Source organism: Notechis scutatus, chromosome 3 (assembly GCF_049901735.1).
Source record: "Notechis scutatus isolate UNSWTSFEM ecotype Mainland chromosome 3, rNotScu1.2, whole genome shotgun sequence".
Taxonomy (NCBI): domain Eukaryota; kingdom Metazoa; phylum Chordata; class Lepidosauria; order Squamata; family Elapidae; genus Notechis; species Notechis scutatus.
The window spans coordinates 184987717-185003882 of NC_142011.1; the positions used below are offsets into that span (position 1 = coordinate 184987717).

The 16166-nt window shown below is 39.7% G+C and overlaps 1 protein-coding gene across 1 annotated transcript; it reads right to left on the minus strand.

The window, feature by feature from the left end:
* Nucleotides 1-330: 330 nt before the first annotated feature.
* RIDA (reactive intermediate imine deaminase A) lies at nucleotides 331-16027 on the minus strand. Its single transcript, XM_026690517.2, has 6 exons — nucleotides 15889-16027; nucleotides 6261-6366; nucleotides 4507-4561; nucleotides 3095-3163; nucleotides 2503-2558; nucleotides 331-926 (listed from the first exon to the last, which is right to left on the minus strand). The coding sequence occupies exons 1-6, from the start codon at nucleotides 15951-15953 to the stop codon at nucleotides 855-857; spliced, it is 423 nt and encodes a 140-aa protein (XP_026546302.1). The 5' UTR covers nucleotides 15954-16027; the 3' UTR covers nucleotides 331-854.
* Between the last annotated feature and the right edge of the window lie 139 nt (nucleotides 16028-16166).

The window sequence follows — 16166 nt, forward strand, 5'->3', positions numbered from 1 at the left end:
TTGGACAGCCAGGCTGTTTTCCACTCTACTGAATTAGGATCCAAACTGAATCTTCCCTAAACCTGAGTAGATTAGAAGATCTACTCAGAAAGCCCTAACACACTTTTACAAATAAATAAATGTGATGTTATTATTAAGCATTTTCCTTCAAAAGCCAATTACTTGTAGAAAAAGATTATATAAAATTACACAAAATGTATTGTCATGTTTCTTATTACAAAATTTGTAGCAGATTTGAATATTATCTTGTGAATCAGGCAAAGTGTGAACTGGTAAGTTTAACGGCTATTTTCTGGGGAGGGAAGTCAAAACTGATGTTATCCACACAGATCAGTGTTATAGCAATTTGATTTATTCTTCATAGATTTTTCTTCTCATGTTTTAAAGTATACAATTCTGCTTAATGTTAAACACAGCTAGAGATTAATCGTGACTCCCAAATTTTAGAAAATCTATTCTCTCTTATCTATGACAAGTTTATCTGAAGAGATCTATTGCTTTCCCAACCTCATAATATGTTTTTAAGCAGCTTGCAGTATTTAGTCTTGTAGTGTCCTTTACTCATAGTATACTCCAATGTTTCTCAACTTCAGTGACTTTAAGATGTATGAATCAACTCTCAAAATTCTCCAGGTGGCACACATCTTAAAGTAACTGAGACTAATGACATTGCTATACCGTGAATAAACAAATAGCCTTAATGGTGCAGTGATGCCTGTGAGTCAATCTGCCCACCCAAATACACCTAAATGAGTCAGATTCACAATTCAGGAATAATATTATTTGAGAGAATCAGTGACAGAATTGAATCCTATAGACAGTGAAAATGACCATGGCAAAAGAAATCAGAGCTGCTAGATTTTAGCTTGTGAGGCATCTTGAAGGGGTCCCGAAATGGCAATAGCTTCAATCTCCACACAGGCACCCTGGAAGGAAGAAATATAACATATAAAGTCAGGGCAGAGTTGGTTTGTTTAATGTAAAGCTCCTCAGTCTCTTCAGCTCATGATGTTTTAGATCAGTGTTTCTCAACCCTAGTGATTTGAAGAGGTGTGGACTTCAGCTCCCAGAATTCCCCAACCAGCCTTGCTGACTGAGGAATTCTGGGAGATAAAATCCACACCTCTTCACATTGCCAAGGTTCAATTTTTAAATTATTCATCGACAACCCATATTTAAAATATGAAAATAATAAATGGTACTTTACTATGAATAATAAGAACATTGTCAAGCACCGGAGAAATCAGGATTTTCCTCTCATAGAATCACAGTAATACTCAAACCAAATCAGTAAAACATAACTGGTGACAATTACACTTCAGAAGCCATCCAGAAAAGCTTGATTGTATCAGTTTCTGGAAGGCTGTTATCAAAGAACTAACCTCCCTTCCGGGAGAGGCTGCGCCATCACCAAAATGTAACATTTTCTGGCCTCAGGACCCCTTAGTTCATGAAAATGGAACATCACTACTAATTTCTCCTAGAAGACATCTCAGACTGATACCACATGGAACAAGAGTTCTGAATATATCTTGGTACCAAGCCATATTGGACTTCATAATTAAAACTAGCTTTTCAAACTACTTCAAATTCTACTGGCAATTATTGAGGGCCTGCAAAATATGTGTAATAATTTCAAAATAACAAGGAGTACTTGTAATAATAATAAGTTGAACCAAATAATAAGTTGAACCAAATGCAGCTTCAGTATGGACTTCAAAGGTAGGCCGTAAGTTTATTACAGAAGTTCAATCATATAATGGTAAGTAAGGGCACGAGTCACTGTAGCCAGGTTCTTCCATTTCAGTCACCCAGCTGGCATACCAGCTATACATCCAGCAGAACTGTGAACCTGGGATGAAGGTCTGCTTGCTAAGAAGCAGTACCACCACCTTAGAAAACCCTGGAGCTAACAAAGGAACAACAGCAACTTCATCTTTCTTGGGTTCAACTTTAACTTGCTTTGACCCATCTAATCTCCCGGTCCTGGGACATAAATTTAGCATTTCCAGCAGATCTGGGGTAGCCAGATCAAGCTAAATATCATCAGTATATTGATGGCTCTGTACTTCATATCACAACACAGCTCATCTAAAGAGCAGAGGGCATAGTGATCAATCTGAGTGCACCAATTTGGTTTCCTCCCCATTTCTCTCTCTCTCTCTCTTGCCCCTCCAGCCAGGTTTATATGGATTTAATCCTCTCCTTGCAGGTGAAAATCCAGGAGTTATCCCATGGTGATGTTGCAATCACAGAAAATATTATGTCTTGTGCAAATTAGAGGAACTCCCTCAATTCAAATGAGAGGATGCACAAAGAAACAGCGCACAATCTATGAGTAAACATAGATAAGACTGCACTGTTAAAAGAATTAGCTATTTTCTCAATATCTAAGTTATATTTAAGAACATAACAAAATGCAAATCTAAAAATATTAAATTTTCTAATCTAAAGACATTAAATTCATTCCCAGTATTTATAGAAATAAGAACGGATATTTACCTTCGGAAGAGCCACAACCTGATAAGCAGCTCGGGCTGGAAAGTTGCACTTGAAAACTATATGGAGTAGATAAATAGCTCCAATTAATAATTGATGCAGAAATAGAGAATTTATTTAGTTGGATTATATTAAATAGCAAGTTATAAAGTTAGGTAAGGAAAAGGCCTCCTGGTTCTATAAAGATTCATACAGAATGCAAGTGGATAAATCAGCAAACTAAGAATTTAAATCCCTCCCCTTTTTTTTTCCAAAAGAAAGCATGTTCCAAAACAAATGTGCTTGCAAGTTATGAACAATACCAAGTAGCCACAAGGATGTATAGAAACCACAATAGAGTTTTAGTCCCATATAAAGCACTTTCCATCTAAAATATAGCCAAATGAAAGAATTTGCATGCTTTTTAACAGATTATAGAATTCAAATGTTCCTTTACAGTTTCTACCAGTTCTAGTACTGCTTTGAACTTTATATATAATTCACAAACTTATATACCGTAGTTATAGCAGAAGCTTAAGTACATATTTGGATATATCTCCATCCAAACACAAAATAAGGTAAAGAAATTAAATATGCAGCCACTAGCCATACTTACATTGCTTGTAGACTTCGTTAATATCATTAAAATCCTTCATGTCAGTCATCAGTACAGTAGTCTTTACCACTAAAAATGAAGAAACCCTGTCTTTAATTATGTTTCACATCACCTAGCTATACACATTTAAGCAGTCAATATAATTAAGTCTGAACTTTTGTACATCATACACACACACACAGACACACACAGACTTCAGAGTAGCCTGGCATTTCTTCTGAGCAAACGTGCATAGAAATATATTGCAAGGATTTTATCTGGCAAGTGATTTGGAACCGTGATTCTTTTTTTAATGAGTAGGCCACCCCATTCCAAATGGGGTTGCAGAGTTAGACTTCACCCACCTTTGGTGGTTTCTGAAGGTGCTGGACTTCAATTCCTATAATCCTTCTAGGATCAAGATGTCTAGGTATTATTGAACTTTATACACCTTATCTTTTGGGGGCAACAACTTGTGAAGAGTTACTCTACAATAGACGTGTTCAATCTATGGACCAAAGACTGCACACATTCTCCCCAAACCTTGGATTTGGCCCCCAGAGACTTCCAGATGTTATTAAATAATAACTTAAAGTTCAGTGCAGTGGCTAAGGTTACTGGCCTAGAAACCAGGAGACTGTTCTAGGATTCCCTTAGACATAAAAGCTGGTTGGGTGACTTTGGGTTAGTCCCTATCTCTCAACCCAACCCACTGTTCTTGTTGTAGGGAAAATAGGAGGAAGAAGGTAAGATTGCTGCTTTGAGTTACATAAAAAGTGGGATAAAAATATCATCATCATCATCATGCAAGGAACAATGAAACTGGACTGAAAAATGTCCACAGAAACAAATTTTAATTACCTTTCAATGTTAATGGAGTAAAATTTTATGTTATCTTGGCCCCAACCATTTCTTTTGGGTGTGCAACCCTAACCCTACTACACAAACGCCAAATGTGATTCTTGACCCAGAAAAAAATGGTATTATGAACATTAATTTTGATTGTCATTTAATTTGACAATCTGAAAAACAGAGAAAACCCTTAAGAAAGAAAAAAAAGTGTACGAATAACCTCCAAAACCATACACTTACTATCTTGGAGAGGAGGGATTATCAAAATACCTGTAGTTTTACCAGTCAGAAAAGTTGCAGCACTAATCTACTGTTCCAAGTAAATAATACAAAATATGTATTATTTAAATCACTTATATAGAACTTAAGCAAAAATCTTAAATCTTAAGCAAAACCAGCATAATAAAAAATTTTAACACAATAAATTCAAAAATTTATATGGAAGGAACAGCCTGGGTACCATTGCAACAGTTATCTTGAACTATCAGTTAATAGCTGTTCTTTCTCATTAGGCAGAAAACATCTTTTTCTCTCTATACATTTATAGATAAGTTCACCAATTTATTTGAATGTAAACATACCATTAGAGGAGTCACAGCCAGCAGCTTTCAGAATTTCCCCAATGTTTTGGAGGGCCTAATGAGGACAATGTTTAATTTATTTGAACATGACCACATCATCCCTTGAACTCAGACCAGGGTACAGTGGTAATCATATGCAAACACAAAAGTAAAACATCATGAAATATATGTAAGAGCAGCCTATGATAATGAAAACATTATCAACTACTATCTAAGAAAACATGAAATGATGGAAGTTCCAGTGCAGAGAGATTGTTACTAATAATTGAGAATATTTGTAGCTCAGAGATGAACTGAGGGGTCCTTGGTGCTTTCTGAGCTTGGCTGTTCTCTTGCAGATGTTTCATTATCCAAACTAGATAACATAATCAGACTAGCATCTGATTCATTACCTAGTTCAGGTAATGAAACATCTGCAAGAGAACAATCAAACTCAGAGAGCACCAAGGACCCCAAGAGATTCAATTAGTTCATTGAAATGAACCTTTTCAAGATAGAAAAGTAGGTGTGCAAAAAATGGCAATTACATACAGTAGCAGCTGTATTCTTTTCCATATGCTAGACGGCAATCCTGAAGGAAACACAATTTGATATACAGAAACAGTATGGAAATGGGCAGGTATTCTACCCTGTGCTAGAGTTTGCAGTGGTTCCTAAAAGATATAGAATTAACTGGATCTTTATTTTATATACCCAGTTCAATGGTTTGTTTGCTTAGCATGCTCCTGTATGCATTTTATATGTATACCTTTTCAGTTAACAGTCTATTATGGCAACTAACATATACACAGATACCATATAGTGTTTATTGTTTAATGTATTACCGTCTCAAAAGTTTTAGGAAAGTTATATTATATGCTCTCTTGCCCTGAAAGGCTTGTTTTAAAAAAAAACAGGATACGATGCTTCTTTTTTGCCTTTTAAGTTGAACTCAGCCAGCATAATTGCCCTTTCACAACCACAATATCAGGAAGGTCACTCGGTTTTAATTGCTGGCAGATAAAAGTTGATGATTTTGTCAATGAAAGTCAGAAGGCAGAAGCAATTAAATATTTGGCACTGGGGAATGGCGGGACTTAGTTCAGCCACTTTGTTTTGCTGACAGGATGCCTCTTCTCTGAAATTACAAGCAGGGATTTGTTTTATTTCAGCTCTATTGAGCTCCAATAATGATGTCTATTTCCACAATGAAATTACGATACCAGACCCTCTATTTTGAACGTTGTGGATGTGTTCTTTTCATATAACAAATGTTACATTAATCATCATCATCAAGCAACATCATCTGCTTATCCCACATCCTAAATCCAGTCTAAACGCCTTGCTGACTACATGACCAGCCATAACAGTAATAGTAGACTTGTTAGTAGAATAAGGGAGGTTGTCAGCTTTGGAAGCCATATTAGCACCGGAAGCTTCCACATTCTTGAGCCTGGGAAGATGGGAGGGGGGAATATCATTCTTCTTTAGAGTCAAGGTCATGTTGTTCCTGCACCTGGCTGAGGAGGAGTAGAGGGAAGTTGGGTCTCAAGTTGGGACGGATGGTGATTGGGGCATGTGATGGAATAATGGGAGCAGGAGGTGGATTTGTAATATTTTACTTATTGGAGGGAAACCCGGGACTTTCAGATTTGGGATTTCCCAGATGTGCCAGTTTACTACTCTAATAAAAGGGAACTTTGAGAACATGTCTGGTTCAGAGTTATCTGTTGGAATTGGGTTTTTCTAGAATGCTGACAGAGGTCACATTTCACCTGGTGAGCTTGTTCCTTTGCACCTCCTGGAACAAGTTGCCCACTGGAGGGATCCATACCAAGCTGCCCTGCGATATACATGGTCCGATCTACCAACACTGCTTGGCTAAGATAGTAAAAAGAAGGAAAAATAGGAATCAGTAAAGAGAACAAGAGAAATTGATTGATTTGCTATTTGAATGTATATTTATATATTCATATAAATAATTATATTCATATATTATATGACATTCATATATTATCACTAGTAACAAAAAGTCTTGCTAGGCCACCTTTAGAAGCCTGGTTTATTTACATCACTTTCTTTCATTCTGTGGACACAGGTATTGCATGGAAGAAACCCAAAGAAAGCAATTTGGATTTTACTTTGAACATGTACATTTGTCCAATGCTGAAGAATAAATTTTTTGGCTTATAAAGATTTCTTTGTTTGTTCAATGTCAATTTCTATGCAGCAAGAATTTAGTTCAAAAGAAATATGAATCAAAGAATATTAAATCTTGCATCAAAGTTATTACTTAATAGATGTTAATAACCTCCTCCCAAACTGGAACAATTATAGGCTATTCTATAAGTATGTTTTAGTCATATTGCATGGCTAACATGGCAAGTTACTTACAGGCCCCCTCCTGAAGGCTGTGCCTTGAGAAAAGATTAGCTCTTTTTCACACATATTTTACACCAAGTAGTCTTTTGAAGTCTGGGCAGCATCTGTACAAATGACTGAAAAATGCAACAACAGCAGGCCAGTCCTCTTACTTAGTAAACCAATTACTAGCATAATTTATCATTGTGGAAAGGGAACTTCATGAGGACAGTGGTGACACCCAAGCAGGAAAAGCCCAAAGGGAACATCAGGCCAGCCATAAAACAAACTTGCATAGGAAAAGAGATTTAATAAAAGGTATTGAAAGAAGCCCCCTAGACAAAAGCCAAGTAATTAAGAAAACTAAGGAAACAAGAAAAGAAAACCCTTACAAACACAAGACATGCCAAATCAGCTAAACAAACAGACAAAAGACACGAAATAAATTCCATAGCAGACAGGAGATTGCCACAAAACAAAAATAAGAAAACATTAGGAAACTGATAATCCAATCAAACTACCCTGCAAAGTTTGCCTTCTGCACCCCACGGAGTTTACCCTCCGGCGGAAATGAAGACAACCCCTGACAGGATTTAAAACATTAAGAAATACAATCACAAGCACTCACACACAAAAGGAGAAAAAAGGTATAAAAATCAGGGTTTTTATTATACAAAGAGCTAGCTCCAGGAACACAGACTTCTTGCTATCTCTCGCCTTCCTGAAAAATAAAAAGAACCGGCTTCCAAGTAGTTGTCTGAATCCTTGCACTGGAGTACTCCCAGCAGGAAAACCGAACCCTCAGAAGAAAGGCATTTTCCAGCCTTTCAACAATTGGCGACCACGAAGGTTTTCCAGCCAACCCTGCCACCGGACCGGGCCCGCGGATCCAAACCCAGCCGGCATGGACCTTCTTTGTCCAGGGACAACATCCACGGACCCAGCCCAGAAGGCATAAGGGTAGTAAAGGGAGTCCTTGGGCTTTTCTGCTCAACAGCTGCTTGAAAGCAGGTGAGTACCGCTTCAAATTTATAATCTTACTAGGGAGGGGAATGGAAGTGTGAGTGTACCAGGTGTGTGATTGTGGGTTTTCTCTGCGGAAACAGTGGGATCTCACCTCCTCTGTGATTACCAGCCGCACCCAGCCAGCTGCTAGCTCCAACAAGCCGTGACCGGCTGGATTTGGGAACGCAAGGGGTGATCACAGAGTGTGAGTCCTTCTGAAGGACGTAAGAAAAACCGAGTGGGCTGAGAAAGGAACTGGTGTTAGGAAATAAATAGAAAGCAGAATAAATAGTCCTGGTGCATCTCGCAAGCAAAGCCCTGTGCATTTAGAAGGGGCCCGTACCGGCTGCTGGCAAACAAAATTGGAAATAGTTTGCCTTACAAAGCAGAGCAGGTCCTTCCAGATCCCCACCTTTAAGGGAGATCTGAAAACTGACGGCGGAGTGTTAGGAGGGGCCCGTACCGGGCTGCTAGGGGGCAGACGGTCCTCCAAGATCCCCGTTTTTTAGGGGGGGTCTTAAAACTGATGGCGGAGTTTCCCTACGAGAAAGGGGCCCGTACTCCGTGTGTAGGGAAACCGGAGTCCTTTCCAGACCTTTTTTGTCTGAAAACTGACGGCGGTAGCCCAGCTAAACCAAAGTAATCCCCACATCAGGTAGGGAATATGGGAAGTTGTAGCTCGAGGGCAGTGGAAGAGACCCCCTTGGATTACTTGAGGCTTGGGACGAAAGGTTAGTGCCTGTCCTGCCTGGAATGAATAAAAAAGATGCAAAAAGAATTTGCAAAAAAAAATGGGCTTTATTGCGAGATGACACGGGTAGACAAATTTGGCCTGATAGCGGTACTTTAGATTATAAAATCCTGAAAGCACTTAGAACATGCATTAAGCCCAGCCAAATACCCTATTGGTACTGCTGGGCTGAAATTGTTAGGACCAAAGACCTGACCAAGGAAAAAATAATAATAAGGAAAAGCCTGAAACCCATTTCAGGGAAGGGAATACTGAGGCACGGATTATGGCTCCCCTTTTAAACAAGCCAGTGCCAGGCAGAAATAGGGGACAACTAGAATATGTTTTTACCCACACCCCCTTCTCTGCCCCTGACCTAGTTATCTGAAAAAAAGGATACCCCAGCTTTCAGGGCTGATCCTCAAACAGTTATTAAAACCCTGAAATCTATCATAGACAGCCATAATCCATCCTGGGGTAACATGACTCAGCTGTTACAAGTCTTTCTAATGAAAGATGAACTATTAAAACTGTTTGGGGGGAAAAAACAAAAACAGACCAAATAGCCAAACCACCAACTATCCCTGGTCAGGCAGCCCCAGCCCACATCGCATGGCCAGTACATCACCCTGACCGGGACTATAATGATACCAATCAATGGGATGAACACTAGAGCAAAAGATAATTTACTAGAAGCTCTAGAGGAAATAAGAAAAAAGAAAAAAAAACCCTTTAAACTAGTCTGAATTTAAAAAAAAAAAAACAACACAAAGGGAAAAGGAAAACCCTGATGCCTTTTGGGTCCGCCTGACAGAAGCAGCTATTACATATGCCCACCTAGACCTTAGCTGCCTGAAGGACCAAAGGATTTTAGCTTCAGCCTTCGTGGATCAGTCCACCTTAGATATTAAAGAACATTTCCACCGTTTTGTCTCTAACTGGCCAACCTTAGACATAGCAGAGTTGCGCAGAATTGCTAACTTTGTCTATGATCAAAGAGACAAGCTGAAAGAGGAAGAGAAAGATAGAAAGAGACGAATAGAAAGACAGGAAGACTTAAAAAATGTTTGCTGTAATGAAACATGACGCCAGACAAACGCCAGGTAAAACCCCCTATAATTCAAATAAATGCTGGCATTGCGATAAAGCAGGATGGTCGCAAGGCAAATATCAGCATTGTTATAGGTGCAGACAGGAAGGTCATTTCATCAGGCAATGCAGGCAACACCCCCCCTCCTGCAACCGGTATCACCCACCACCTAGGAACATGAGGCCAGGCAATAATCCAGTCCATTACACTGAGCAACAAAGTTTCAGTCACCAGGCACCACCCAGCGCTCCCTTTCCTCCAATAAATAATAACAATAGACATCAATGGGAGCAAAGAAGAGAACATGATTTACCCCTTTCTTGACTAGAGCATGACAATGAAAGCACTGAATTCATGGCTACCTTTAATGGACTAGCTATCCCTTTAAAAAACGGCCCAGAAGGGGAACCCATTGTCACCATTCTTATAGGAGAAAAGAAATACAATTGCTTAGTTGATACTGGAGCCACCTCCTCATTACTGAACTACCATATAAAGCTTTAGTGGCTGAAGGGGCTCAGGATAGCATAATGGGAGTGGGAGAAATAATCCCTGTAAAACTTACCCACAACGTACCAGTAGAACTAGGACCTTTCACAGTAGACCATGCATTTACTATTTGCCCCCAGTCCCCACTGTCTCTACTAGGAAGGGATCTCCTATGTAAAATGGGAGCTACCATAACATGAGGCAAACAGGGGCTGTAATTGGAAATCCCAGAAAAAGGCACACACAAGACAATCAGGCTGATAACCAGCAACACAGGGCTTCATGAAGATTTTAAAAAGCCTGCCACCCTCCTTATGGGGCTGGGATGCATCAGAAGTGGGACTACTTAAAGGAGACACACCTCTCCTGGCCACAAGTGCTCCCAATTGCCCTCTTTTATATCAGAACCAGACCAAGACAAGATATAGGTATTTCCCCCCTTTGAGATCCTTTTTGGTCACCCCCCCATACCCTACAAAGCCTAGATCCTCATTCCCTTTGCTTAGATAGGGGGGATAGGGTTCTCTCTTCTTATCTTACAGCCCTGCAAAAGAGACTACAGACCCTCTGGACCCAGAGTGCGCTGACACAGACCTTACCCCTGGAAGAAGCCCTGCATCCTTATGAGCCAGGAGATTAGGTGTGGATCAAGCTCTTCACCAGAACCTCCCCTCTACAACCCAGGTGGAAAGGACCCTACCAAGTTTTACTGACTACACACACTGCCATAAAGGTTGCAGAACAAGACTCTTGGCTACATTGGACACATGCAAAGCCAGCAGTCATAGACCATAGCCAAACTCCACCACAATCAATTCCACCCATCAAACTCAAAGAAAGATTGGGACACAGATCAATGGACGCTTGCAGCATTCTTCAACACCGTTGAACCACACCACTGTGAGGAACCAAGTGCAAACATTGCATTACACAAAACTGGACTCCTAGGTGCTGAGTTATAAACTATTCTTTTTTATTTTTTCTCTCACCTTCTCCATTTTTTTCTTTTTTAAACCTTTTTTCATTGTTTTTTTAACAAAAAGGACTTTAACCATACCTTTCTCATAATTTTTTGATACTTGACCTTTTACATTTTTTTTACATTGCTATTAAAAAAAAAAAGGAGGGGGGGAGAAAGGGAAGAAAAGGAATCTAGCAATGGGGAACATGAAATGCAATATATACTATGTTATTATCTGTAACAATTGTAACATTTGTAACACAAACAACTGCGTTCCTGGAACCAAAGCTTATCCCAGAGAAAGGAAACATATGGGAATATTTAGCAAGAGAAATACTCAACACCACTAACTTTTGCTTAGCAGGAGGGAAATCATAATGTCACTGGGTGCAGCTCACCTAGGGTCACAGAATGCACCAGTCTTAGCAACACAGAACTAAAATGCAACTATACAGAGACCATATCATTTTCATATAGTTACCTGAAGTTCCCACCAGGATGGTTTTTTCTTTGTGGCTTAAAAGCCTACTCATACCATCCTGCAAATGCCACAAATGGCCCCTGCACCTTGGGAAGGTTAACCATGCTTATGCCATCCTTACAGAGACGACACAGGAGAGCCTTCCAAACCCTAGACTCAGACTGTGATTCCAAAGTCTCCCTTCCCACAAAAACAGAATACATCTCATTGGCAATATCCCTGGTAGGGGTACCTGGATTGGCAGTGCGAAATTCTAAAAATTTGAATAGACTAGCATGTACCCTGGCAAAAAGCTTGAACTCGACCTCCCATGCCCTGGATGCCCTTAACAGAGAACTGAGGGAGGTCAGAGAAGCCACCTTGGAGAATAGGGCAGCAATAGACTTCCTTCTCTTGAAGCATAACTATGGCTGCGAAACATTCAAAGGGATGTGCTGCTTCAATCTGAACGAAACCTCAGAACTCGTAGGGAGGGACATCCACCACCTGAAAGAGCTATCTCAGAATATTGGTCAGGAGCAATCATTCCTGGACTTTTCATGGCTCTTCTCATGGATGCCAGATTTCCATTGGCTCAAAATCCTTATAACAACCACAGTCACCATTTGTGTCTTTGGAGCCCTCATGTGTTGCCTCTGTCGATGCATACCGCCCTGCCTTAGCTGCCTAAAGGCCTGTATTCCCTCTCAGAAGAGAAAATTAAAGGGGAGACAGGCAGCCATGATAATGATCCAGATTGATCACAATACCAAGTATACCCAGACATTCAATCAGAGACCACACTCTAAATAAAAAATAAAAAATGAAGGATTGTGGAAAGGGAACTTCATGAGGACAGTGGTGACAACCAAGCAGGAAAAGCCCAAAGGGAACATCAGGCCAGCCATAAAACAAACTTGCATAGGAAAAGAGATTTAATAAAAGGTATTGAAAGAAGCCCCCTAGACAAAAGCTAAGTAATTAAGAAAACTAAGGAAACAAGAAAAGAAAACCCTTACAAACACAAGACATGCCAAATCAGCTAAACAAACAGACAAAAGACACGAAATAAATTCCATAGCAGACAGGAGATTGCCACAAAACAAAAATAAGAAAACATTAGGAAACTGATAATCCAATCAAACTACCCTGCAAAGTTTGCCTTCTGCACCCCACGGAGTTTACCCTCCGGCGGAAATGAAGACAACCCCTGACAGGATTTAAAACATTAAGAAATACAATCACAAGCACTCACACACAAAAGGAGAAAAAAGGTATAAAAATCAGGGTTTTTATTATACAAAGAGAGCTAGCTCCAGGAACGCAGACTTCTTGCTATCTCTCGCCTTCCTGAAAAATAAAAAGAACCGGCTTCCAAGTAGTTGTCTGAATCCTTGCACTGGAGTACTCCCAGCAGGAAAACCGAACCCTCAGAAGAAAGGCATTTTCCAGCCTTTCAACATCTGCTTGTACAATTTTCTACAATTTTAAGAATTTTGTCAGTAGTGATTAATTCACACATACTGAAAAGGTTAGAAATAAAGAAACCAAGCATGAATTTGGGCATTCTTGAGCAGGAAAAAGATTTTTGGATGAGACTCAGTTTGGAATCTCATCCCAAAGCAAATATTGCGGAAGGAAAAAAATGCTATGAACGTGCATTTTATTAGTTATTTGAACAAATATTTAAAATATTTTAGAACCAAAAACAAAAGTGGCAAAAAGCTATAACTATCGTATTTACTATATTCCAGACTAGATTTATAATTATTGCATAGCTGATTCATGTTTGCTATTATTTGCTACAATAATAATGAATTTTGTCTGAATCTCTTTACATACGGTAGTAGTCAACCAATGGAAAAAAGTAAAGTGAATCCCTAGTGAAATACAGTGCATTTGCAAAGCTGCTTCCTACTAATCTGAATAGTTTGTAAGTCCTATTATCCAATTGGCAGACCAAGTATTTAAGCTCATTCAGTGCTGCTATGCAAATCCTTAATTTTGCATAAAAGAGGATATTGCTAAGAGTTCTATTTTTTATATAAAATGAATTAAAGGTTTCCTTGGAACTAAGCATAGTTTTACTGTACAATACATTGATTTGGGGAACTAAAAAACCCACAAAAATAATCATATAGTATTAGAATTATTTTAGTAAACATGAAAATAAAATAGGCACAGTATTGTTTTACAAGTTTTAATTTGCACACTTCAAAAAACAAGACCCTGAGGAATCTGAATTCAAGCAAACAGGAGTAGCAATCTTTAACTTTGCAGTATTCATTAACTATGTCAGTTGAGCAACTGTAGGGAAGGAAAAACCCATCAGTTCCAAGCCAGGAGAAAGGTGCTGGAAACAATATGGAGGCTGATTGGAAAGAAAGTTTATTGATGAAGACAACCACAGCTTGTAGTTCTGGGACAGCTGAGCAAATGGAATTGAGAGTGGGCGGATTTTTATACCTTCTTTGGGCTTTGTATTTGATCTTCCTGTGCAAGAACATGTCCTTTAATATTCTAATGATTGTTGTCAGATTTCTATGGAGTCATGGCTGGCTCTATAGGCAGAAGAGGAAATGCAAATCCTAGGTGTTTGTCTGAGTTAATCTTGTCCACCTTAATTGCTTATCTGGAGTTTCCATTTGACTCAGCCTTTCTGAATGGATTACCAAATCTGCATTTCTAAAACTGCCTCCTCAGTTTCTGCTTGGGGCAGGAACACTGGTGCTGGTTTCTGCCTCCTTTACTTATTTATTTTTTTACATTTTTCCTTCAGGGGAAATATTCTATCTTGCCCTTTTAATATTCCCCAAAATATTTCATTCTCTAGGAGGGTGGGTGGGTGCTGACTTTCTATATAACTCAATAATTATTTCATAAAAATACAAAGTAAGAGATAATGAAAATGTAAAAAAAATAAATCACAGAGGTTTTTTTTTTGTAATATTGTGACTTAGATAAGAGTTTTCTGACTGAACCATTTAACAAGAATAACAAAAGTGTAGCAAAGCTTCCAAAACCCTAAGTAAGTAAACCCTTGTACCTGGTCAGCAGAGATATCTTAAAGCAGGGGTCCCCAATTCCCGGTCCGTGGACCTCTACTGGTCCATGGCATGCCAGCAACCAGGCAGCACAAACAAGCGAAGCCCCATCCATGGGATGCAGGCAGCACACAAGACCACGCCCCCTTTGGTCCGTGGAAAAACCTTTCTCCACGGAACCGGTCCCTAGTGCCAAAAGGTTAGGGGCCTCTGCCTTAAAGAATCTACAATGCTACATTGAGGTTATAGGACAAAAATATATCACAATTTAAAATGTAACAATACTCATGTTTTGTGGCATTCCTAGCAACATTGATAGAGCATTCCTATAAATCTGCTCAAAAATAAAAATTTACTACGTTCAGTTCAGCTTCTCTCAGATCAAAGATTGCAGTCTTTGGGATGATGTGCTCGAAATAAGTGCAAGGCTGGTCTTGTTTGGTCATTAGGTTGTGTCCAATTCTTCATAACCCCATGGGCCATAGCACACCAGCCCCCCCCCCATCCTTCCCTGCCTCCCTTGCCCTGCCCAAATTCATGTTTATTGCATCAATGACACTATCTAACCATCTCATCCCCTGCTGTCTCCTTCTCCTTTTGCCTTCCATCTTTCCCAACATCAAGGTCTTTTCAAATGAATCTTTTCTTATTAAGTGGCCAAAGTGTTTGAGCTTTGGCTTCAGTAGCTGTTCTTTCAGAGGAATTTATTCAAATGTAAATTTCATTGAGTCCAGTGGATTTTGCTCCAAACAATTTGGTATTGCCCCTCAGAAAAAAAAACAGAAAACAGACTCCTGGAAAGTCTTCAAGAGGCTTTTTAAACATTATTTGATGATTATATGCTTAATAAGCACCTTATCCATTACTTATATGTTTTGTACCTATGCAACAGCAAACCCATTCGTCTTATTCTTTTTTACTATATTAAATCTAGACATATTTCAGATACTGCAATGTCTTTGAGCATCTGCATCAAGGCACTAGTTTTAAGGCTACATGCTTTTAAATGTCTTTCATTACTGCATTTCAGTAAAACAGCTGGAGTTGCCAAATCAAGTAATTATAGATTGCAACATGTTCACTTTCTTCCCATGTTGGGGAAGAAACTCCAGCTCATTTGACATTCCTCCCTGTGCAGAAGCTGTTGTAAGCCGTGCCGTCCCCGCTGGAACCGATTCAACTGGGCAGAGGTCACATCTAGTGGCGGCGAGTTCCACAGGTTAAAGCTGTGTCAAAAAGCATTCTTCATTTCCCCCCCCTTACCTGTAGGGACCCATAGCAGCGGGAGCCCTTGCAGTACTGATGATTTTCTTCATTAACGCAGCCATAGCGGCAGAAGGGAGCGGACCAAACCCTACCTCGGCAACTGCCAAGCCAACAAAGCCAACGCTTCGCTGCCTCTGAACTTTTACCCGCACCAGAAACTCAACCCTGCCCCGCCTCCCTCGGCGACGCCGCCCCCTCGGGCGACAGGTCCAAAAAGCGCGCGCTGTTTTTCCCAAGAGCTCTTTTTTTTTTTTTAAGGGCCTTCTCCGCCCACC